This window comes from Micrasema longulum, unplaced genomic scaffold (assembly GCF_059751315.1).
Source record: "Micrasema longulum isolate JH-2025_06_02 unplaced genomic scaffold, ASM5975131v1 h1tg000987l, whole genome shotgun sequence".
NCBI lineage: Eukaryota > Metazoa > Arthropoda > Insecta > Trichoptera > Brachycentridae > Micrasema > Micrasema longulum.
The window spans coordinates 465,032-492,116 of NW_028278176.1; the positions used below are offsets into that span (position 1 = coordinate 465,032).

Sequence of the window (27,085 nt, forward strand, 5' to 3'; positions counted from 1 at the left end):
ACTTCGCGCGAAAATTTGAAAAGTTTGAACGTCGCAAAAGGAAATCGACAACTTTGCGCGGGCTGTCACGCAAAAGCGCGGTAAATAATTTCTCGATGTTTCCTTTATTGTTTATTGCTGCAGTGCGCGTCGTAGTGCTGTGCCTCGGAGCACACGATCGAAACTGGTAAAGCCACAGGCTACATACTGATATTACATGCCCGGCTAGACGGATCAGCGTGCTCTTTCTCAATAACGGAGGAATGCACGTTCGTAGCGTATCGATTGCTAACTGTATCGATAAAAGACCCCAGCACTAAGTTATGTGAGAGATTGAACTGCACGGTGAAAGTGAATTGAACAGTTAAGAATGAAATACAGCACCACGCATGGAAAACACCATGCCATTTCATATTTTTTATCATTCAACTCTTTATGTACGTTAAGTCCTTTTTTGCCGAGCCTTGTTGTTTTTAATATCACCGTAATCTGTTCGAAGGCACAATCTGAAAGGTCTAAATTGTCTTTATGGTTTTTGTGTATTTCGCCTTACAAAATGATACACTTTTACACGGGGCTAGTCACGTTTGCATCTTCCTATTTTATTGTTTATTTATTAAGTAAGAAACCTTCTTGTACGCACATAAATCGTCCAGTTATGTTTTGTATCACAGTTTTAAATCGAGTTGTCAAAACAAAATTACCAACCTTCAATTTGTCCGCGGAGAAATTAAATCAAATGAAATATTTCTTGCATAGAGATTAATTCTAGAACCGAAATAAGTTATTAGGACATTTAGTGTATTTTATTTATTTATATTTATTAAATATACGGCCTAAGCCAATAACAACAGTGATATAAAGAAACGTGTGTACAAGAAACTGAACAAAAATAAAATATCCTTCGAAAACAACACTATTTTAATCATGATTTGTGTGGAATTTAGGAATTTTGATATTATTTTGGTATATGACTTATTCATCTCAAATTCAAAATAAGATCTTTATTTTTCGTTTCCTGATGACGATCTGGATAAACGGAGGTCTACTGGAATACCTCTCCCTAATGCTACGGTGGTTTATATAGCTCTTTACGGCTATAATTTTTATGGACGGAATTAAAGTTTGACTTTCAAAAGAATAACTAGTCAATAGTTTTTTATTGAACCGTAAAAATGATTGAAGGTTTTAAAGTTGACATTTTGGTATAAGCATCATATTGAATGGACTCAATTTGAATTATTTTAGTGTGAAATTAAAGTGAAAGGACAGATTGAAAAAAGAAAAAGTAAATAAAAAAAATATTTTTATACTCGTTTTCTCCTTTGACGATTAAAAATAATTTCATTTCGATAGCTATTCTATAGGTTGTGTATCTTTTTTAGTTTTATTTTTTTAAAATAATTTTTTATTATTGGAAGATTCTTGATTTGGAAAACAGTATTTCAAACATCGTTTCTTTAGAACCATTTTTCTTTGAGATCTTTTGACATAAAACTATAATTACTTTCATGCGTCATATTGCAGGACATATAGCACTCCACGCGGCTGTTTTTAACACTATTAATTACTAGAACAATGCGGCCAGTTAACATTTTAATTGAATACCTAAAATCGACTGAATTCATAATGGTATTTTTTATTTATTTTTTAATGAATTATATATCAAATTAATGGATAATATATCCATATAATATAATTTATCACGAAGTTACATAGTTTGAGTTGATTTCATGGACGAGAGTTGTTGTATCACACAGAACCACATAAAAATATGAATTCATAGTAAATATTACTTATATTATATTATGTACCTCCTATGTAGGTACAAATATATGATATTTTTTTACAGCTTACCTGTAAATAAAATCACCATTCGCTACTGGTGTATGTGGGCACTGCCAAGGAGACTCATGTCCTCAGATACGGTGTGGGGTATGTGATGTGATGGGCAAGCTATTCCCTTCTCAAAAATATTTTCCATCTCTATTGATCGATTATTATCGCTCTTAGTACTGATTTTTTACGCAAATGATCCGGTTTACTGTTTCGGGCCTGTCTGATGAGTGTTACTATTTTAATGCCTAAACTCGTCGCATATTTAGAACTTATGTTTAATCTCTTTCCGATGATGTAATTTTACTTTGAATTGGAACTGTCTTTTCTTAAGAACCATACAAACGACGAATTCTGGTATTTCCTCCATGATTGATGATCCCCGGGTGATCGGGTGCCAGAGTATCCTATGAGTTAATGACTTCTTAGAATGTCATACACGAGGTGTCAACTCTCGTTAAATAATCCGTATGTTTCTGATTACGTGACGTGCTATTTGTTATTTAAGATGAGGTAAGCTTTTGAAAAACTTGGTTTAAAAAAACAGAAAAAACGAACGAACCACCACGCTCGGAAAATGGTAGATAGGTGCTTTTCAAATTTGTTTTCTCAAATTTTATCATTTAGTCGGTATTTTTTTATTTTTTCTTCAAGTAAAAATAATAAGTACTTAGACGAACTTATTGCTAAAAGCAATATCTTTCAGCTGACCAAAAAACAAACTGGTCATAAGACTTTGTCAAAAATTTGTATTAAAATACAAAATATATATCAAATGATATTTACATAAAAAAAACGAAAAATAACCGCTTTTTTTTATTGGGAGATAAGGCTCGCACATTTTAATAAATTATTATTGAAAGTAACTTAAAATAAAATAATTTATTATTGAAAGTAACTTAAAATAAAATAAATTATTATTGAAAGATTTAGCCTCGATTAATAACATTAGCCTCAATCGATAATATTTATCAACAATATTTTGAGTTTGTCCAAATTTTGTAGACAAGGACTGGATTCAACTCCCTGGGGAGCTGTTTATATTTACATATTACAACAGAGATGAAGAACATTTAATAGAAAGTTAATATAGAAGTCTAGGCATCTACAGGGCTTATAAATCCACCTGGTCCATGAAGAAGGATAGAAATTGAAAAAATAACATTAATAAAGGTTTCAGCTCTTTAACTTCACAAACATCAACAGATGAAAGAATTAAAGGAATATAGATGTTCAAATATGGGCAGAATGGTGAATGTTACACAGTGTGTAAAGTGGCCACTTAACCCAGCCAATGACAGATCATAAGCCCTTTAGATGCCTAGATTTCTATATTACCTCCTTGTTGTAATATGTTCATATAAAATTAAATTTACAATTAAAATCACAAAAAGTGTTTTGTTTATTTTTATATTTGTTGAGAATATTTTTAATAATGTGTGTTTTTTCTTTTGTTTTAGGTATGCTAAAATCTAATTAACACAGCACCTATGTACTTTCGGGTGAAGGGTCAACCAAAGATTTATAAGGATGGAAAGGTATTTTAATTTATTAGGTTTATTCATATATTTTTATTTACTCTGTTAGTACAAAATTTTGATCAATTCTTTTTTCGGCCAGTCTGTTTTTTAGTTGACTGGAAGATATTTATTTTACCAATAAGTCCGCCAAAGAACTTATTCTAACTATTTGAAGATTTAAATAAATACATAAATATTTTTAGAAATGTCAATACTTTATTCATTAAAAAATATTCAATTCGCATTCATTATTCGTAAATACTTCTAGACCCGTACTTAAAAACTTGTTATTATGTTATGCCTAGGCATAACTATATAACTCGGTCAAATCGAAATTCCGATTATTATGCCAGTACCACATGTATGCGTGTGAATCCTGGCACCTTACAAAAACTCAATACACTAAGCCTCTGAGTTTTGATGATATAATAACTTAAATTTAATATAACTTACCAATTAAAAATACTTGGTACACTTTTACTTATGTATTTGACCAATCAGCGCTTTAACCGTCTAATGGGCACCTTCAGACTGGTAAATATTGTACAGTGCTAGGATAATTTATATTAAACTTAATATTATCTGTGTAGGTACATTTAAAAAATAAGTCGAAAGATATACAACACGTGTTTTAATGAAACAGAGTGGGACAAATTATTGAAAACATGTTTTAGCCGTGTACTGTAATGGAGGATTCTATTGTATTGAAATATTTATTGTTTTATTGCAATGTACACGGTCAAACTAAGGGGGCAAATAAGGGTGAGTTTTTAAATTCTGTCTGCTGATTTATTAAAATTCTATCCATATTATTTTAAATCGTATTTATTTCTAAAATTTCTAATATATCTAACTTTGGACTTTATGTTCTATATGTAAATTTTTCGTGTCTTTTGATTGTCAAAATCCTGTTTCAATTCCTTTTAAATGTGATGCATAGTTTGATATATCGTTATTTAATCTATGTGATGCTAAATGTTCTTTCAGTCTATATTTAATTGCTCTCCCGCTTTGTCCTATATGTGAACCAGGACAATATCACATACTACGAATACCAATGAAAATCTATGAAATTGACTTAAAATAATTAATAGTATTTTCAAAATCAATCTGGATATTTTGGAGAAATGTTTTCATACATAAATTCGAGTTTTTTTTTTTAATACGTTACTAGAAAAACGCGACATGTTTGGCCTCGATAGTTGTGAGGTCAAGATTCGTGACAATGTTCTTAACAAATTTAAATGGTCAGAAACAAATAAACATGAAACATGACGTATTAGGGGCGTGGCTAATGAAATGGCCATTTTTTTGGGAATTAAAAATTATTAATTTAAAAATATTTTTTATGCCTCTAATAAGTAATAAAATATTTATTTTATTACGGGAGAGTCTTTCATAGACCTTTATTACTTCAAAAACGTTTTAAAAAGTGAAATTTTATCACTATTTTTTGTAATGGAAGAAATATGGATGTTCAAACATATGTAAAATGGCGAATGTTACACAGTGTGTAAAGTGGCCACTTAAACCAGCAATGACGAATCGATTCTCTTCAAAGTAAAACGACACCAATCGGCTATTGACGACATAAACAATGCTCTCTCCATGGTGTTAAATTGGTTTAATTCGAAAAATGTATTATTAAATGAAAAAAATACTAAATGTATTAGATTTGTGACACGTGATGTCAAACAAACTTTGTTTAATGTAAAACTTAAAGACGAAGAACTGGATCTTGTGGAAACCACAGTATTTTTGGTTATAAACTTAAATTCTAAGCTTCAATGGGATCCACATATAGCTAATTTATCGAACAGACTTATTTCTGCAGCCTACGATGTTAAAAAGATTTGACATCTTACCAACGTAGAAACAGCTACATTGGCATATTACAGTTACTTCCACGGCGTTATGTCTTACGGTATACGGCTGTGGGGAAGTGCTGCAGATGTTGATTCTGCTTTTGTGCTGCAGAAGAGAGTAAGTTGTTCGAACAATTCACAATATAAGTCTCTAAGAATCGCTTAGAGATATGTTTTTAAAAAATCAATATATTGACAGTCACATTTCAATATACCTATGAAAATTGATGTACGTGCATAAAAAAAATATGATTTTAGAAGAAACAAAGATTTCCATAGGTTCAACACTAGAAATAAAGATATGCTAGTTGTGCCCACCACTAGACTGCAAAAAAATAATCATTCTTTTGCCTCAAACTGCATTCGATTATACAATAGGTACCTCTTGAAATTCTATCTTTGCCAACAAAAAAATCGAAAGATTTTGTCAAGCACAGGCTGTTTGAAAGGAGCTACTATAGAGTCGATGTAAATTTCCAGGACAAGACAGCTTGGCATTAGATTGGCTTCTTCTTCTTCTTATGGTTCCTCTCCCCGATGGAGGTTGAAAATCATCGTTGCGATTCTTACTTTGTTGGCAGCTGCCCTGAACAAGTACTGAGTGCTGCAATGGAACCAGTCGCGCAAGTTCTTAAGCCAAGAGATGCACCTTCTACCTGCACTGCGTCTTCCTTCAATCCTCCCTGTAGAATGACTTGTAAAATGTTATATTTTTCGCCTCTCATCACATGCCCAAAGTACTCAAGTTTTCTTTTCTTTATGGTCTTCCGATTAGATTGGCGAGTATTGATTTTAATTTATTGATTTTAGTTTTTTAATTAAATTCGTTTGATAGGTTTAATTGACTTAGTATTGATTTTTATTTTAATGATTTATATTTGATTAATTTATATTTTACAATTATAATTTATTTATTGACGATTAAAAGAGATTCGATGAATCCTATTTAAAGATTGATATAATAAACATTTGGACAAACTCAGAATGTTGTGATTTTATTATTTTGTTTATTGACCAACAAGCGCTATCGCTCGAGTTGGCATCTTCAAGACTGATCAATTAATAGTAATATCTACTGTTTTATTTACAATATAAATCACTTCACTTGTTTGATATTCGATAATACGACACCTGTTGTGACTAAGTAAAGTGATGCAACTCCACTCGTCATTCTGAATAGTTTTAATATCCGGTTTTTGGTATTAAACTTAATGGAGAAAGTGTCAAATATCTTGACACGCATAGTTCACTGAAGGTTCTCTATATTTGTAAGCATGAACTAAGAACTTACACAAACTTAATTTAATACATCAATTCATTATAGAAGTCAATCGTTAAATTTGATTCGAGTAGTCACTAAAATTCTTAATTTAAATTATGTTTATGTAACTGACATAAATTAAATAGACTTGTTACTCCAATACTTATAGCTACTACATCTAAGATATAGCAAGTAAAGGTGGAAAAAAAAGTAACTGTTGTTTTAAAACAGTTACCCCTCCGAAACACTTAAAACAGTTTCACAAAAATAAATTAAATCGTTTTTTTTCATTCATCGTTTCATAAAAAAAAACATTTCGCTTCGCGTGAAAAATTCAGTGCCCCGCCGCACTCCGTACCGCGTTTCGCCCTTACTTCAAATGTTTATCCATAATACCTACCTACTCGTATTATAATCTCCCAAGGAAGAAGTACATACTTATGTGCGCGTGAAATCTCCCCGGCCCGTCTCCACTCCGTCCCACGCCGCGCAGTCCCGTGCCCTAGTCGATCCGTATCTTGAAAACGAAATTTTGAACAGCACGAAGTCGTAACCGTTATAAAAGAATAACAAAAACTGAAGGTGTTACCACAACGAAAGAGCAAATTAAACTGAAACAGCGTCATAACTAGTTGGAGCCTTCAAAACATTTTAAAGAAACGGGAAAACTTCACTTTTTTAAAAAAAAAACTGTGAGCCTACGCCGTTTTAAAATAACTGCGCTTCAAAGAAATGCAAAAATGGTCGCACACTGCATTAAACTGTTATTTTTTTAATCTCTTCAAAAAACAGATTAATTTGTAAAACGGTAATTGTCATTGCTACCTTTAAAAGAAAACGTAATGCCCAGCTCTAATAGCAAGTAAAGTATTGCCCTCAACAATTCGGCAAAAAAATATATTTCACTGAACACATGCAATTACTCATTCATTCATGTATGAAAGAGATTTACATATTTTTTTAGTTCGTATTATTTTGTCAAAGCTACGACGCTACCTAACAGTAGTTGCCAATTTTTTAAAAGATTAACCTGAAAATATGACTATGAATTTATTTATTATCTATACAAGGTGTTCTTTAAACCCTGTCACATCCGAAAGCACGATGATCAGTATAGGCAAGAAGACATATAGGCATATTTAAAAATATTTAGAACGAAGAAAATTTGTAAAAATAAAATATTAAAAAGAACTAATGGTTGCTAACTTCTACAGGGGAGAAGCGAGGGGGGCGCTGTTAACGGTGTGTCAGACTCCCCCCTCCCCCTTCTCGTTTTTCTCCTGCAGAAGTTAGCAACCATTTGTTTTTTTTTATATTTAATTTTTTAAAACTTCATTCGTTCTAAAAATTTATTTTAATGTGCCACTATGTCTTCTTGCTCATACTGATCATCGTGGTTTCGGATGTGACAGGGTTTAAAGAACACCCTGTATACACCTTTAGGGCTTTTACATGACGGGTATAAAATTAAAATTATCATTATGCTTTATAGATATAAAGATACAATACTGCGTATAATTATGTGTGGATTTTTTTCAAAAATGTTTTTCTTCTCTTTTGCAACAAGAGGGTAAAATCCAGCTATATGTTTACAAACATTTAGGCACACAAAAATACTTGAGATTTAACTAACTGGTATGAAAAGATGAATGTATTTTCAGGTATTGCCTATTAAGGGATTTATTATTCAGCCAGTTTAATCTCACTCAGATCAATAAAGGTTTCCGCTCTTTTACTACACTTAAGTCAACAGGAAATGTGAATGTTCGCGCGTAGGCAGAATGGTTAATATTACACAGTGTGTAAAGTTATCACTAAAACCAGCCAATGACTGGTCATGAAGTCGTGAGCCGTATTTCCTTTCCAAAAATGATTTCCTTCTTTGAAACATTTTGTCTGCTAATTTCGTCCACTAAGGCCTGATTGAATGATGATACTATTACTGCCATCACGCCATTTTCCTGAAAGGTTAGACTGAGAGGATAGACCGTCACAAATTTTTATCCTGACATATGTTCCTAGCTTCTTTTACATTCATACGTCCTGTCATGCATGCTCTTCGGTTGTGTCTGCTTTTGACATTACCAGACATAAGATTTTGGTTTATCTGATCGTGCCACGTCTTTCTTGGTTGTCATCGTCCTACGTTACCATTTATTCTTTACATATGAAAATATTTTTTTTACCATTCTTTCATCATATATTCGTTCTACGTGACCAAACTATCTCAGTGACCCTCTCTTTATATGATCAGTTATAACTGGCCTGGCATGGATGATTGGCCTCGAGAGGGGAGACTACACTTACGGAGAAATGGAGTCAATGTTAAAAATCTCTAGTCTACAAAAACGTAGAAATAACATTGACTCCATATTTATGTTTAATTTGCTGAATCGCCAAACTGATGTACCATCGTTACTAGAACAAGTGGCATTCAATGTTCCGATCCGCCGGTTGCGAAATAATAATGTGCTGTTCCTCGATCAACACAGCACAAACTATGGCTTGCATGCACCAATGTCCCGATTGTGTCATATTGTAAACTCGAGACAAGATCTGGACTTTTTTGGTGTAAGTCTTTATAGATTTAAAAATTCACTAAGATAGACCGGATCTTGTCTTGAGGTAGTAATTATTTTTTTTTTGTCCTAGCTTTAATTTTATTTAATTGTATTTTAATTTATTAGTCCTTGTATTTATTATAAGAAATTGTATTTAGAAATTGTATTTGTTAGAATAAACTGCATAAGTCCGTCAAATAAATAAATAATAAATAAATAGCTGTCTCAGATTTACACTCTCGCCTGATTTCACCATTCGTTACCCGTCATACATTTATTTCCCTCACATTGGACTAAGAAATCGCATTTCTACCGCGTTGACTATGCTTTGATTCTTCCTCCGCCAGTTCCATGTTTCACTTCCATACTGAAGAGAAAATGGGTTGTTTTAATTATAATAACTTGAGAACTAAAACTGTGTCCAATTCTTTTATTAATAATTGTGAATGATTTAATACGTCCTCAAAAAATGTTGTAATGCACTTGTCCTTAAATCTCTTTTTTTGACAAAAACTTATAAGATTTTATGTATCTATGTTCTAAAATAAATAAAAGCCCAAGGCTAGCTAGTGGGTAAAACGTCTTCATACTTTAATTGACGTATTGAAGTGTTGAAGTCAAGACAGATTTTCATATAGTGTTTAGTACACATTAGATGCAAATTTTGTTTGTCAAGTATTCGAAAGAATAAAGCTATCATTTTTCAATTACGAATGAATCGCAATTCACTTATCCATTAAATAATAACGTTTGAACTTCATTTTACAATTCAGTTTTTTTTAACCAGTCTTCTTTAATCATGTCCGCTGCTTTTTCTCCAATCATTATACTAGGAGCGTTGGTGTTTCCGCTGATGATGTCAGGCATAATACTAGCGTCCGCAACTCTCAGACCTTTAACACCCTTGACTTGCAGTCTCGGAGTGACTACAGCCTCGGGATCTGACGACGGACCCATTTTGACTGTACTTGTTGGATGATATAATGTAGACGCTGTGTAGCGAATCATGCACCGCCAGTAATCGTCACTTCGAAATAAAAATTTCTCACATGCGGAATAACCGACGTTTTCAAGTTTAGCCCCAATTCGTTTAAAGGTCTCTGTTTCCTCTAATTTTTCAGCTTCGCGAATTCCCCTCAGCAATGTATCAACATCCTCATCATCCTCAAAATAGTTTGCGAATATCAATGGCTTATCTAGCGGATTCTTGGTTTTAAGTCTTATCGAGCCTCTCGATTTTGGCTTTAGTCCTATTACAAATACATGGATAAAATCTGCATCTACGCTTAAATTTTCATAGATTTGCACGAATTCATCGTCGTATCCATTGTTTCTAGGAAAGTTTGTTGGGTCTGGGGTGTTCGCTGGCATAGTATGAAAGTGGTATTGAATATCTGGAAAAGGAGAATCCTTTTTTGTGCTTAAAAATCCTGTTGTGTCCATAGTACCGATTGAATTCAACGCCCCACTTCGATTTGTCATATATTTAATGACTTCTTTTGAATAATCAAAATCAGGCTGATTCACTTTTTTTATTTTGTAAAATACGGGAGTCATGACGTGATCTTGCAAATTGTCGCCTACTGGCAAATCCGCTATGACGTCTATATTCATATCTTTGAGATGTTTTTTCGGGCCTATTCCTGACAGCATCAGAATTTGTGGGGAGTTTATAGCTCCGCCGGAAACAACGACCTCTTTTTTAATTTTCGCGTAGACGTTTTTTCCTTTCACCATGAAATTAACTACCGTAACCCGCCTTGTTTCTTTGTCAATTTCAATTTTGGTTACTTGCGCATTTTTTAAAACATGCAAATTGCCTCTCTCTTTTACTGGCTGTAGATACGCTGCCGCACTAGAATGTCTTACTCCATTTTTTATTGTTGCCTGAGCACTCGAGAAACCTAAAGGATTATCCGCATTAAGGTCTGGTATTATTTTGTGCCCTAATTCACCGAGTGCTTCTAGAATCGTCTTCCCAAAAGGTGATGCACCTTCGTAACTTCCAACGTTTAAGTACCCACTAATTCCGTGGTATTTTTCAAAGTTTTTTATTTTAATGATACGCTCATCGTTTATATATTCACTTTTCTTGTAATATTTCAGTACATCTTCGTATCCCCAACCATCGTTTCCGTTCATTTTCCAGTCATCGTAATCTTTTTTATTTCCTCTGATGTATATCATGGCGTTGATTGCGCTGGAGCCTCCTAGAACTTTACCTCTTGGCCAGAAACATCTTTGGTTCTGCATTCCTAAACAAGCTTTTGGATTTTTTTCAGTCTCGTAATTCCAATCAACTTCAGACTTCAGAATTGAAAAAAACAATAGGGGGATCTGGAATATAAAAAACAATGTATTTTTAACTTAGAAAATACTAGCGAGAAAATGTAATTGTTTGTATTCATTCGTTTAAAACTTACTTGGCTCTCTGCTGGTGGATCTCCCCCAGCCTCTAATAATAAAATCTTCCATTGTGATACTTCTGACAGTCTGCTGGCCACCGCGGAACCAGCTGATCCAGCTCCTATCACGATGAAATCAAATTCCTGCACATCTGAAAATGGATTTTTTTTTTATGCTTTATCGATAATAATATATTATTTATTTTATTTTTATTTGATTTTATTTGGGATTTTTACAGCTATTACACAAACAAAATAAGTAGAAATATATTAACAATACTAGAGCCAATTTAAAAAATCCACTCTAAATCTAATGACACATAATATATAAGAAAAGAGTTTGCGTAATTGTATGTGTGTGACGTTTGTATTCATGTGTATGTGAATGTGTGTATGCGTGAATGAATGAGGGAGAGGGTGCGTGTGTGCGTAAGTATAAAAAAATAATTGTTTAAAACTTGTAATTACATTAAATGGTACAGTAAAGAGCTTGGTAAAAAGTTTGAAACCTTTTTGTTAAAATTTAAATCAAGAAATGTTATAAATTGTATTTTTTAAAAGTATGTTAAATTTCAAAACCGTATTCTGAAAAAAGAGCATTTTATTTTAAAATTGAACTGATACAAACTGAATGAATAATGTGCGACGAGTCCCATACAATACGAGTACGGTAGGTAACCACAAAATGCAGTAAATACGATATAATGTCAACAATAAAACAAGGTTTGACAATACGCGAACGTTGATTGTAATAGTATCTAAAAGAGGAATTTGTCAATCCACAACATTGTGTTTTTATCCATTAATGACTTTTCTAATATATTAATATTATTCTTTCTTTTTGATTTGCTAGGCTTACGAAAAGAGGAATTTCGACAAAGCAGCAAAGGGTGTTTTAATAATAAACTTTTAGGCACATACAGTGTGCTTCTGGGTTATCATGCCGAAGGTATGTTTTGGTAATTTACGCTTGAATAGACTCTCGAACAACACACGATATCACTTATCTGAATTATCGGTGTATGATAATGTAATATTTAAGCAATAAAATATTTTTTGATTTTTGTTTATACAAGAAAAATAATGTTAATCAAGCTTTTTTTCTTTGCTTACATGATCATCTGTTTTTATCTTTCGCATCTAGTTTCCAATCTTCAGTATTTGTTTAAGCAGCAATATTCAGTTTAGCTCACCGTTGTTGAGGAAGTGCTCCGCCCTGTCGGGGGGCCACTGTCCGGGGTCCACTAACAGGCAGCTGGCGGCCATTAGGGTCCCTAGGGCTCCACTGAGCAGAGGGCCGAAGGCTCCTCCAGTGGCACTTCCTGTCACGTTCAGACACTCCATACCAGTATGAAATCTGATTAAGAATTTTTTTTTTTTTTTGCATTATTATGTATTTAATTTATTTAATAATAAAACGTTTAGCTATCATAATAAATGGTTAATTTTTTAACGAAGAGAGTAGTGTAGAAGTGAGAGTATCCCGGAGCCGTGTAAACACGTGATTATATAAAACATTTAAGTTTGTAAGTTAAAATTCTTGATGGAAGTTCATTGTAATTTATTATAGAAATAAAAGACGAGTGATTAATCCACAAATTTGGAATATCCAGTGACCGGTTTCATCGCTTTCACGACATTTTCGAGACTGGTATACATTAAGGAGTTCAATGTATGTACACAAAACAGCGGTAAGGATAGAGAAATCAAAATTATGTGAAAGTAAATTAAATAAAGTTATTTTTATCTTAAGGATCATTATAATTTTTTTTTCGGGTTAACTAATGATTTAATATAATGCTATTTTAATGAGTTTAAATATTTTATTTTTAGCGTCCCACCCTCCGTGAGTGTGAAATAATAAATAAAAATAAATTCACCGCAGCCTTTTACAATAATGATTCCTTAGCTAATTTGTTGGTTTATACGAAAGACAAAAAAGATAAGTTTTCCAACTCAGGAACTTACCTTCTTAATTGTAACGACTGTAAAAATACATGCTACGTAGGCCAAACGGGTAGATCCTTTAAAACACGCATAAAAGAGCACATACGATCATAGTCTCATAATAAAGATAATTCAAATTTTGCCAATCATTAAACAGAAAATAAACATTCCTTTGATTTAAAATATTATGTAAAAATAATTCATATTGCACCTAAAGGCCACTTGACAAACTAGAAATTCTTGAAATGAATAGATGAAAAAATAAACCCGACGTAGAATTTTGTAATGAACAGATAACACACGTGCATTCTCCATTGTAAAATATTTTTACTAATGACTTTTTACCCTTTGTTTTTCAGAAATCATATTTGACAAAAATCACATTCACAAAGGATGGGACACTAAAAATAAAATTCTTAAACTCGTTTAAATAGCATTTTATCAACTCATTAGTTAGACCAAAATTTTTTTGTTAATGATCCTTAAGATAAAATAATTTTATTTAATTTACTTTCATACAATTTTAAATTTTCTATCTTTACCTCAGTCTTGTATAAATTCACTGAACTCTTTTCAGATGTCGCGAAAGCGATGAAACCGGTCACTGGGCATTCCAAATTTGTGGATTAAAGTATCAATCGTCTTTTATTTATATAATAAAAAACGCGATTATATAACCACGCGTTGTGTCCCGGTCCTGTGTTTTTACGTGGTTTACCAGCTGTCTAAAAAAGTGCATTTTATTGACATCTAGTGACTTTTATTACTGCGTTTTCTCTGCTGGTAAACCACGCGAAAACACGGGACCGGGACACAACGCGTGGTTATTATAATCACGTGTTTACCGGGCTCTAGAATACAAAGCACAAAAAAGGAGTGAGACCCAGTATATGTGCGAACATTGCAATGTGGCTCTCCATAAAGGCCAATGTTGTCAAAACTATCATACAAAAATGACTTATTAAATTGTTTAAAATAAATATGAGAAGTTTGAATTGATTTAACTCAGTATTTTCATAATTATGACACTTTTAAGAAACCCTTCACAAATCATGAAATTTCTCAAAAAGGGGCCGGGCACAGGGTAAATTCTAAGTGTATTCGGCCGGTGCTCTAAGTGTTTTAACAAGGCTCGAATCGATGCAAGTTCTTTATTTAAGTTATTTTATTTTTGCCTTTTTATTTCGTTCAATTGATCCGAATCTGCGGGCATTGAAAATAAGTTCTCATAAAAACACCCACCGTACTAAATAGGCATATTCGTGGCATTTTACGATTTACAACTGTTGGAAGTTTATCACTTAGTTACTTGGTAAGAAGCGGACACAGATTATTTATTATCTGCATTCAAAATATAATTGTTATCATGTTTTTTATTTGTTATTTCCAGATGTCGTATTTGAATTCAAAATTTGATCGCTGTGTGACCATTTTTCTACAATTTTTGTTTTTATTGTTAATATTTAAAGCATTAACTTTGTGGTCAAACATTTTACTAAATGTTATTCAGTATTTGTAGTTAACCACTTACCGATGTTTCTATATCTACCGGTTTCGAGACGTACCCGTCTCTTCGTCAGGACACCAATTAAACCAAGATGCAAATCCCACTATAATAAATATAAAACCAACAATACTTGCATTTTAATAAGCACATGCACTGATTATGACAAAAATGCACTCAATGTATAAAACCAACACGACATCCATTTGCTTGTTTGTTCTAATTCCTAAGCAGATCTTAAAAGAAAATGTTGATAAAACTTTAAGGAAAAAAATATTAAATGGTTCATATGTAACAAGGCTTTATATTTATTGTTATTTTATGTTAACAATCATCTATTTTATTTTTTTGTTCCTAAATTTTGTGTAAAAATACGTATGCTTTTAGTTCCTAATAATGTTTATGTTACTTTTTGAAATTATATAATTTATCTAACGTTTTTCTTTGTAAAGGAAAAATAAGAAACCTGCTGACAAGCTGGTTTCGCGGTTTAGTGGGCTTCATTATTTATTTATTTTTTTTTTTTTCTGTTCAGATTTATCTTCTTAAATAAAAATAAGTACAAAAAAAAATATCAGTACACGTGCTTATTGAAATGCATGTCGTGTTGGTTTTATATTTTTGTGCAACAACTATAGAGAAGGTGTTTTGTGGGTTTTGCATGTTGGTTTAGTTGGTGTCCTGACGAAGAGACGGGTGCGTCTCGAAACCGGTAGACATAGAAAAGTCAGTAAGTAGTTATGTTTATACAAATATTTAATAACATTTAGTATTTAAGTTTTTAGTTATTATTATGTGCATCTCACTGAATAAATATTTGGTTAAGACCAGAAATTTTACAACTAAAATAAGAATATTTAATTATATTCTTATTAAGTTTGTATGTCTGTCACAAAATGTTATCAATGAAGTGCGAAGAAATTTCTTCGTTTAATTATTTATCTGAGTTGCGAGAAATGAAATTATTAAACGGTTGATTGCCTAGTGTTATCTGAAGTAATTATATGTTTTATTTACGGGATGATAAGACTTCAAATGTTTAATGATGTGCCAAAAATAGATTACAAGTAGATTACAACAAGTCTTGCAGCTACTGAGGGCATGTACGGTTGGAATTCTAGACCTCATTTACTAAATTTGGATATTTGATAGTAGATAGATAGATAACTGCATGTCGCGTCGGACTGATTATGGCCAAATAAAATCGACAAAATCGAGGTTCGCCCGATTTCCGCACATCAAAACTGACCCGATTTGGTTTTTTTTTAGGGGTATCAAAATAAAATTTTCTGTGTCGGTAGGTACCTTTTGCGTTTTTAAAAAATATTGATCAAATTTTATATACCGTGCGTCCGAAGACGGCAAATAAAACTGGGCGCTTTTAAGGTTTTTATATGGTTCTATCTCCCATAAGAAACAATTTATCACAAAAAATATCTAAAGTGTGTCCAGGAAGAAAATACGGGAATACGTTTATTTATTCCGGATAATTTTTATAGCGCTATTTTTGTGGAAAATCACATACAATAAACATCCCAACACGTCTTTCAGCTACAGAGCGCATAGGCGGTTGAGATTTTAGTTCTTCGTTTCATACATAGGAGCTAGACTACAAAATGTCATGCAGCTACAGAGCGCACGTACGCTTACAATCTAGTCCCCATTTACATTTTACAAAAAAAATACTTAAAGAGTTTTTTTTAATTTTTAAAAATAAAAAATAAAAAAAACCTTTCCAGATAAAATCCAGATTACAACTAGTCCTGCAGCTACAGAGCACATGGGTAATTTGAACGAAATCTAGATCGTATTTACTGTTAAAGATTGTGTTTGAAATAATTTTATTATAAATTTAATATGTATTATATGAAAGCTTATATTATCAAACATCTTGCAGCTACAAAGCGCATGGACGAATGGAAGTCTAGCAACATAAAAGAGATTTTAAAAAATTTACAAAAAATAAAATACATCGAGCAGTAAGAAAAGCATAATATGGTGGCACAAAAAGTACACAGAAAAAGAAAAAAAACGTAGAAAAGTCAGATTGCGTATCCTCTTAATATTCTTTATTTAACATTTTGTATCTCACCTTAAATACACTTCTTTATTAGGATTACTATGTTTTTCTACTTTTTATTATTTATGTTTAGTTTTTGTCTTAATCAACACAAAATCAACACAAAACTCCACAAAAATTGTTCTACATATTTTCTTTTTTTTTAATTTCTAAGTTTTAATTAACACGACTCTTACATATGAATGCTTCTGAACACTTGACTCTCTTGACTGTCTGACTGAATTAAGATTAAATTTGTCGATGTTTGTCTGTCAGCTATCTGAAGTTAGATAAATACAATATACATATAATACGCTTTATAGATATACACTCCAGTCCCGTTTAGCCGAATTTGATGGGACCGATGAGACTTCGATTAAACGAAAATTCTCAGAAAAAAAGAGTTCTATATATCGGGTACCCGGTAATAGGCATAATGTTTTATTAGAATACTTAAAAAAGTATGTATTTGAAAAAAAATATAGTAAATTACGTTTTTGAAATATTAATTATTTTTGCACTAAAATGACAACCCAAGTTATTACGAAATAGTAATGCATTAAGATGGTAGGGTGATTAAATCAGCCATTAAAGCAACACTACTTTATTGCCCTCGTTCTTGTATGTTATATGGACCATTTTGCAAATTTTACAAGACATTTTTTTGTTTTTTAAGTAAAAATGGAGATTGGCTCTCAAAAAATGCTGAAAATACTATTCAATAACGGATTTTAAAAAAAAAAAAATTAGCGACATGGACGCGTAATAAGATAATGAACATATCGATTTTACCGCTTTAACCGCTTTAACCGCATAACCGCATTACCCACCGTTAAACTACTGGGAGTCATCCTTAATTCCGACCTTTCTCTTGACGCTCAAATTGGTAGAACGATAAGTTCATGCTTTTACCAGCTGAGATAGATTAAATGCATACGCAAAAATTTGCCAGTTGATGCCGCCCGTCAATTAATAAATGCGTTTGTAGTGTCTAGAGTCAATTATTGTAATGGTATCTACGCAGGTCTACCAATGAATAAAATGACTCGCCTACAGTCTGTGCTGAATGCCGCAGCGAGACTTATTTTTGGAATCTCTAAGTTCAGTAATATCACTCCACTACTTCGGAAATTGCACTGGCTACGTTTTCCACAGAGGGTGGAATACAAACTCTGTTGGCTTTTGTATAAGTCACTGCACAACTCTGCTCCAGAATATCTAAGAAAACTCTGCATTCCAGATGAACTAGCTGACAGACGTCTTACGCTTAGATCAGCTACATCTACTTCGAAAGGAAAAGTTATTATTCCTCTACGCAAACAGCGCACTAATTTCGGCGAACGTGCATTTGCGGTCGCAGGCCCTACGGCATGGAATGATCTCCCAGCAGAAATCCGAAACTGTGATAGTGAAGTGATGTTTCGGAAGAAACTTAAAACCCACTTGTTCTCTATATCATTTGAATAAATGGCGTAAGTATAGCCTGTGAGCTCGCCAATACATGACAGATGACAGTAAACATAACCATAGAAAAACATAGCAGTTGAGCTCTCAGAAGTAAAGCAACGTGAATGCAGCAATGCTTGAACTACATGTCAATAATATTCTAATAATAAATAATATTATTTGGCCATACGGAACTTTAAAGCACACCTTGGTTTAATTACTAATAGTATTTTATCGGTTAGGTAAGTGTATTTAAAAAAAAAATGTTGCGTAACTGAAAAAAGCACAAATAATTATGTTTTTGTAAATGATGTCAGTAGCGACACTCAGAGAGTGGCTTTGTGACGTTTTGACATTTTTTATAAGAAATTCATGGCGTAGCCGAAATACTGTTATAAAAACGAGGATGTTTTTGTTGATTGACGTTAGCAGGCGCTACCCAGGGGCGACTTTGTGACGTGAGAAATTATTAAAAAAAAGAGATTCATGGCTTAGCCGAAAAATTGTAATTAAAACGAGGATGTTTTTGTTGATGACGTTAGCAGGCGCTACCCAGGGGCGACTTCATGACGTGATGAAATTATTAATTTAAATATTTTTTTTCATTTTACATAGCGTAGCCGAGATAAGAAATTGCGTGGTGTTTCGAAATTTAACCGTGTAGGTAGCCGCCTAGTTACAATATTATTTTTGTATTTGTATAATTCCTGTTTTATAATGTTTATGTATTTATCGCTATAAGAATCAAACTAAAGATAGTTTTTACTTTTAATCGCTATCCGTTTTTTAGATTATGTTTGTAACACTCAATAATATTTATTTTTCAAGTATTCAATGTTATTTTTGCATTTTAATTAATATTGTTAATATAAAGCGTATTTTTATTTATTCGAATTTACTAGACTGTTTTTATTTCAAAAAAAATTGCATATTTCTCTATGTATTTTTCTGTTATAAACAATCTATTAAAATAATACACATAAAATTTCCATTGTCTGTTTATTTGATTTGCCATCTTATTTTTTTTCGATGGTTAAAACTCTAGGAAATTCAAAGACAATAAAATTTTTACTGTCATATATATTGGCGAGCTCACACGCTATACATAGCCCGAATAAATTCTTAGCATGTGGTGACAAAGTACATTATTTTTTTAAAATTAAAAAATTAAATTTTAATCTTTATATAATCACTTTGTAAAGCGCCATTGAAGTATAATATTACGAAAATGGCGCTATATAAGTTATTCATAATAATAATTATTATTATTAACATATTGACATTCATAACGCTTTTTTTAAAATGGTGTATTGAACATACAAGAACTACGGCAGAGACTAATAAAATCAAAGTTACCTCTACGGCATGAGCCAATTTTTCGCATGGAATGCATTTTATCAATTTTTCTCTTTTGAAATTAGATCAATACGCTTTGTTACAGTAGACACTCCGCATCATTCGTTCTCCTATGTTTTCATTCCTAACAAAGTCAAACCAAGATTCTTGAGACACTTAATCTCGCCTTTAATTTTTTCAACAAATTATATCGATAGGTATAGCATTTTTTGATGTTAAAAATAGTGTTTTAGCAATAGTAACATTAATTTACGCAGTTAACACCGATTGTTACATGTTAATCGAGTTTTAGTTGGATGGTACAAACAACTACAAATGTTACATAAATTAACATAAAGTTGTGCAAAATATTACTTGTTTACATGATTCTAGAATTTAAAATCAATTTTATGAAGTGTATACACAATTTTTAAAAGAAAACAACATCACAGCACCTAGTAAACCCAAAAATCGAATATCATAATTTTATATTTTTAATACTAAGAGTATGTGTTAACGAAAAGGCGGATTGTAAATGAAAATCGAATTTCATTCAGTTTTGTGATTGGGGAATATTTGAGAAAGGATAGGAACATGGAATATCTTTAATATAATCGGAATGTTCTTCAATTTCTGGCACTGGATGACAAAATGAACTATAAAATATAACAATGTTTTCCACGACGCGCGACGATTCCAACCACTTTTTATCCGATTTTATGCCAAGTCAAAAATGTTGTTTGGTTTTTGTTCTAAATCGGAATCTTCTAATTTTGAATATCTTCTATCTTGATGTTAGGTTAAGTATCGATACATGCTGTTATTTACTTAACAGTATGTACCACATTAAAATAAACTGTCTTGAAGAAGATTTTTTTTCTGAGTCCGGATGACGATGAATACCGTTATTTTGTGTGTAAAACATGCATGTTTAATGCTTGATTTAATTATTTTTTTAAGTCCCGACTGTGTTCCTTAAAGAGACTCAGAAATAATGAAATTCTGTTTCTCGGTCATCATAAAATTAATTATGATTTCCAGGCACATCTACCCAGAATGATCAGACTTTCTATTGAAAATCAGCATCTGAATTATTTTGGTTGTAAATTAAAAAAATAATATTCAATAAGCTGCATTATATTTATTTTATGTTACTCTATGTAATTGTCTTTTTAGGAATAATATATGTTTTAAATCGGACAACTGTATGAAAGAGATAGAATGTATGGGTATTGGAGCAAAAATGGATAATTTTTCAGTAAGCTGCTTGTTGTATGCTGATGATGCTGTTTTGTTAGCAAGCAGCAAGGATGATTTGCAGCAAATAGTCTCTAGAATGTATGATGTATGCATGGAGAGCGAATTGGCGATTAACGAAAGTAAGTCAAAAGTGATGGTATTTAAAAGGGATAGTGAGGTTACTGTCTGCATAATAAATGTAAACAACGAATGTCTCGAGCAAGTAGAAGAATTTGTGTATCTGGGAAGCATGTTTTCAAGAGATGGAAGAGTAGAAAAAGACGTTGAAAGGAGAGTGAATGCGGACAACAAAATGAACGGAGCACTAAGCACAGTAATTTCTAATAAAAATATGTCAATCGAAGCTAAACTGGCAGTGCACAACGGAGTTTTAGTCCCAACACTTATGTATGGAAATGAAACTGGCAGAGGAAGGATGAAAGCCGAGTGAATGCGGTTGAAATGCGATCTCTTGGACGAATGTTACGAATGATGAAATCAGGCGAGAGTGTAAATCTGAGTCAAGTATAATTGATAAGATTAAGAAAGGGTCTCTGAGATGGTTTGGTCACGTAGAACGAATGGACGACGAAAGAATGGTAAAACAAGTATATATGGCAAAAATGAACGGCAACTAATGGATCATCATTCTAATGGATCAATGTAATATTTTTTAATCACTATTAAAAAAATAAAATAGAATTCATTAGTTAAGGATATCTGTAGCTTTGAAACCAGTCGGTAGAAAAAATATAAAATAAGTGGTTAAAAGAGTTATTTTATATTCATTTTATTATAATGAATAACCGCAAAGTTAGTGCTTCAAATATAAATTTTATAAAAATGTGTATTATTTTTCTTTAATTACAACACATTTGGTACAAGAAATGTGAGATAGGTTTGGTTTTTTTTAATGTAGGAATAAAGCTATTGGAATTTGGTAATTTAATAAAATAAAATAAATTGTGCGGCTGTTATTTGTATTTAATTTGGGTCACATTTTTATCAATACAAATATCCACCAACACGCCTCAGAATAGTTTGATGGGGTAAAAAAAATGTAAATATTGTCTACGGATTCCATGTTTGTTAAAGAAATAATATTAATTATATTTCTAGACTAGTTTGTTTGATAAAAGGCGCAAACGTTCATTAAATAAAAACAAATCAGGTATAGCGAGTTGTCTGTAATAGTAGCATTTCCAAAAAAGGTCTTATTTTTCGCCATCAAATGAAGTTGACACTTTTCCGTGCATTTTGTGGTTGACTCCCGAGTTTTTCCCAACGTTTAAATATTTTTATTCTAAAAGGAAATGATTTTCAGAAGAAGTTAGGATTTCGTCTAATGGAGGAGACTATCAAGTACTATCAATATACTATCAAGTACTACCAAGCGATATACTATCATACTGTCAAGATGTTTATGGAAATTTATGTAATAATTTGTTATTTGTAGCATTCTTTAATTATGCATGTTTCCACTTTCTATTTTGTTGGTTCCCAACTCAAAACAGGGCTCTTGGCCTCACAGAGTTAGGGCTAAGTTATTTTATTTGAAATGTTTATCTTTAAATGATTAAATTTCTGGTGTATTGGCAAAATCGAAGGTTGGGTACAAAATTACTTTAACTGCATTTTTGGCTAAAGCTAGGGTTTCCTAGGACAGCGGTGCCCGTATTTTAACGGCCGTAGTGAACGGTGATGCAGTGGACAGCCATCGTAAAGGTGATTAGAGAGTGGTTTCCTAGGAAAACGGTGTTAAATGGTGTTGATAACACCGTTTTCCTAGAAAACCACACTCTAGTCACCTTTACGACGGCTGTCCACTGCATCACCGTTCACTACGGCCGTTAAAATACGGGCACCGCTGTCCTAGGAAACCCTAGCTTAATATTAATAAAGAATACGGTGGCATGATAAAGGACATTATAGTGACCATATTTTTAAATGATGGGAGCAAAATATTATTACTATTATCTACAGAAAAAAGAGATTGAATCGGATGGAATCTTGTACAACTTTATAATAAAGTCCACGAATTTAGCATAATAAGGCGTATGACTAATTTGATTCACGTTCATATTGAACGAAAGTGAAACACTGTTTAAATTTAAAAGGGCCGCTCAGAAAGCGACGATCCCCTTAACCGACCAGTACAAGACCAGTCGGCGAACGATCATCGATGGCCAAGGACCAGCTCATATGAGCCGGTCCGAGACCTGCCTCACGCTCAAGGGACCGCGCCACGTCTCCTCATCGCGGTTTGTCACTCTGGTGAAGAGTTAATATGACGAGGGAGGAAGTACTACAGAAATGATCCTGTGAAGTACAGTCCTATCGTTAAGAGAAGAAAATTGAGCATATGTAAATAAATTACCCAATTTCGCAAGCGCGCTGCGAACGATTTAAGCGCCACCTATGGTATTTTTGGTGAAACTTTACCTTTACCATTTATACATTTCTCCGCATTGCGTCTGCGAGACATTTCATAGATGTATGCGAGTTTTAAAATTTATGTTTATGTAATCATTTTTATTTTTAGTAACTATTCTTTAATAATATCCACTTCCACTTTCCATTCTGTTGGATCCCAACTTAACACAGGCTCTTGACCTCATAGAGTTAGGGATACGTTTTTTGTTTGTTTGTAGTAATTATGTATCTTTATATGAATAAATAAAAAAGAAATATATCATATTTAGTTTAGATTTTTCTGATTATTTCCATCAAACACTTATTTTTCATCGAATTTTATCAATCGAATCTGGGTAAAAATTAATACATTTATCGAATATGCTCGTCATATGATAACATTTTTAGCACGATAGATCTTTTCAACGAAAGAAAATACTGTTTTAAACATAAATCAAAATTGCGATAGGGACGTCACAAAAGCAAATTTTTAGTAACTGCTTTTTTATCGTTTTATTTATTCGTTTTCATTATTTTATTATTAATTAAATAAATATATATGCATTTTCATGTGCGTATATGTATGCATGGGTGTGTAGTGTGTATGGATGTGTGTGTGTATGTATATCTGTGTAGTATGTATGTATGTTGTATGTGTACATTAATGTACATTTTTATTTATTTTTTCATTGTTTTATATTAACTGATTATTTTCTCTTCTTCTCTTTCTTCCCTATTTTCACATCCCACTTCCTTTCACCCCTAGCGAACTGTACGTTTTGTTTTTTTATATTTTTGTTTCTATATGAAACCCGTAATTGGTCTTGTTATTCTTTACATATTGTGTACAACTATGACTTTGTTGATTTCAAAAATAAATAAATAAAAAATAAAAAATATTTTTAAAGTTGATTTTTGAAGCACTAACTTTGTGGTTATTCATTATAATAAAATAAATTAAACAACTTTGTTTTTAACCCCTAATTTTTATTTTTCACCGACCGGACTTGAAGAAGAAGCTTGTTTGCTTTGAAACCGGTCGGTGAAAAATAAAAATTAGTGGTTAAAAACAAAGTTGTTTTATTTATTTTAGTTTTTATAAAAAAATATTTATTTTTAGTATTACGGAATAATCCCTAATGTATCCCTAAACGATGTTATTTGTGAATTTGTTTGTTTTACTATAATTAATGTTTGTTTTTTTTTTATATATTAAGGCAAGTTTTACAAAAATATGTATGTATTTGGACTTTTTAAGCTTAAATCAGTTGATGCTCGAATCAAAACGTATTTTTCACTCAATTCGGTTCCAATTTTAACGTGTATACGTCATTATACGTCACTGCACATGATATGACATCTTACACTTATTCGGTTATAAATTCATTATCATTCTTCTTTTCGCACATAGGCTCATTTTCACACATGCACGCAAATCCACCCGGCTCGGTACCTTTACCGCGTAAATCCTACAAATGCATACAAAATGTGTTACCTTTTGTAGGCAGTACCCGGTAAGATTACTGGGCTGGTGGATGACATTCCAATTTGAAGGCTTGTAATAAAATAAAATATGATAATACGAGTATGATAATAGTAAAACCAAACAATTAACTACAATACAAACCTTTACTAATTTTTTTAAACTTTTGGTGCTTTTGCTAAAATGTGGAAAAACTGACAAAACTTATGTTAAAACTGATTCTATAAATTAAGTTTGTTTTGATATGTGAAAGAAAAGTTTCTCATATGAGTTATGAATATATGAGTTATTTTCCAGTTGAAGTCTGGAAAATATAAATATTTTTTTTATTTATTTGATTTATTTTATTCATTTTATTTGTCGGCCTCGTGGTATAATAATAGTCAGCGCGTTTGCCTACCATGCAAGAGGTATCGGGTTCGATTCCCGACATGGTTGACATGAAATATTTATTTTAAAAAAAGGCGTTTTTACACTAGAATATTTCATGGTTCCTGGACTGGCACCTGACACGTAAGACTGATCATTTTACCTTCATGTCACTAAAATGATCAAGATACGCTGCGATTTGTATACCAGTGCAGTGCACCATCATGTGCGGAAAAGGAATGATGATGGATGTATTTTTTTTATTTAACGTATTTTATTTACTTTTTTTGTTTATTTTTTTAAATATTTTTTATTATTTTTTTATTTTATTTATTTGACTCATTTTATTCATTTGATTTATTTAATTCATTTTTATTTTTTTTAAAATTTATATGTATGAATTTATTTATTTTATTTATTTTTATTTATTTTATTTTATTAATTTAATTTATTTTATTTTATTTTATTTATTTTTTATTTTTTTAATTTTATTTATTTTATTGATCTTATTTATTTATTTTTGTTCATTTTTATTTATTTTTATTTATTTTATCTATTATATTTATTTTAATTCATTTTAATTATTATGTTTACTTATTTTTTATTTGTTCATTCATACAAATACATATTACCAAAAAAAATAACGTAAACAATTAAAAAAATATTACATACACATATCGTTGCCTTGCGGAAACAAGGTTTTATCTAACAAAATATGTTTTTTTACACTGAATTTATATTTAAATATCGTTTCTATCTGCATAAAAATTTTAAAGAAAAATGAAATCAACCCTTTATTATTAATCATTAGTTTATTAAGACAACATTAATAAAAAAAATACATAAAATAATATCTTCATTTCAAACTTTCATGTTTCTAGTGGTAAAAAAAATATGAATCTACATAGAACCTTGTTTCCCCTACGCGACGATATATTTGAATCAACATCTGGACAACACGCTTGTATAAATCTATGCAATATCTCGCAGCAGTCTCCTGCAATGGTCTCTTCACTTAGACAAAACCCAAACTTGTACAATTCTCCTGAAAATGTCTTTCGTTTTGGAGAACTTTATATGTTCATCCAGGACACTAAGCACTCTTGGGGCCACAAAAGAGAAATTTCTCCGTACTTGTTTTTGGTAATAAATAATTCAAATTACAGGAAAACCTCGTACAAGTAGCTGTTGGGATTTATTCGTGTAATTGCATGATCAGAAATGTGTCAATGACTCTTTTAATAAAAATTGTCTAATGTCCAGTATCTTTATAAATTGAAAAAAGGTCTCAAATGGCTAAGTAAGAGGACACCGAAGCATCGTTCTAAGCATTAATTAGCACTTCAACTTCCCAAAACTTTTATAATAATAATAATGTTTGGATAATTTATATAGCGCCATTTTTGTCAAAATCACCCCAAGGGCGCTGTACAATAAATAAATATCCCAACACGTTTTGCAGCTGCAGAGCGCATGGACGGTTGAGATTCTAGTTCCTTGTCTCCAATTATGATATATTACAATTATGATATATATGAGCTAGATAACAGAACGTCTTGCAGCTACAGAGCACATGGACAATAAGAAATCTAGCCCCTATTTACATTTTTATTTGACAATAAAGTTTTGAGTTCTCCCATTTTATGCTCCCAACGAAATTAGAATCTTTACGGATGGTAGCCTGCTCGACGGAAAAGTGGGAGCGGCATTCGTTCCTTTTGAGAGTGATAAAGAATTACCAGGCAGAACATTTAAATTAGATAATTTCTGCTCAGTTTTCCAGGCTGAACTACTCGCAATACGAGAAGCTCTCGAATGGTTATTAAAGAAACCACCAGAGAGATGGGTTTTTGCAAAAATATTA

At 31.9% G+C, this 27,085-nt stretch overlaps 2 protein-coding genes and 1 non-coding gene across 4 annotated transcripts in view; 1 reads left to right on the plus strand and 2 right to left on the minus strand.

Annotated features, from left to right (window-relative positions):
• The window catches only part of Flo2 (flotillin-2), a 704,941-nt gene that overhangs the window by 424,326 nt on the left and 253,530 nt on the right, over positions 1-27,085 (plus strand). The window lies entirely within an intron of this gene.
• On the minus strand, positions 9,438-17,221 carry LOC148277741 (glucose dehydrogenase [FAD, quinone]-like). Of its 2 annotated transcripts, none has more exons than XM_088232491.1 (4): positions 17,135-17,221; positions 12,621-12,784; positions 11,446-11,579; positions 9,438-11,359 (listed from the first exon to the last, which is right to left on the minus strand). In XM_088232491.1, the coding sequence occupies exons 2-4, from the start codon at positions 12,769-12,771 to the stop codon at positions 9,785-9,787; spliced, it is 1,860 nt and encodes a 619-aa protein (XP_088088617.1). In that variant the 5' UTR covers positions 12,772-12,784; positions 17,135-17,221; the 3' UTR covers positions 9,438-9,784. The 2 variants fall into 2 exon arrangements, with proteins under 2 accessions (XP_088088617.1, XP_088088616.1); XM_088232490.1 differs by having other exon boundaries at positions 16,971-17,184.
• Positions 23,076-23,293, minus strand: LOC148277742 (small nucleolar RNA U3). Its single transcript, XR_015823376.1, has one exon. It is a non-coding gene; the product is annotated as a small nucleolar RNA U3 (small nucleolar RNA).

Excerpts from the sequence above, each read along its gene's own strand:
- LOC148277741 (XM_088232491.1), bottom strand. The coding sequence starts at position 12,771 with ATGGAGTGTCTGAACGTGACAGGAAGTGCCACTGGAGGAGCCTTCGGC. Across the intron at positions 11,580-12,620 it reads GGAGCACTTCCTCAACAACG|ATGTGCAGGAATTTGATTTC; the intron begins GTGAGCTAAACT and ends ATCCATTTTCAG. Across the intron at positions 11,360-11,445 it reads ATCCACCAGCAGAGAGCCAA|ATCCCCCTATTGTTTTTTTC; the intron begins GTAAGTTTTAAA and ends TTTATATTCCAG.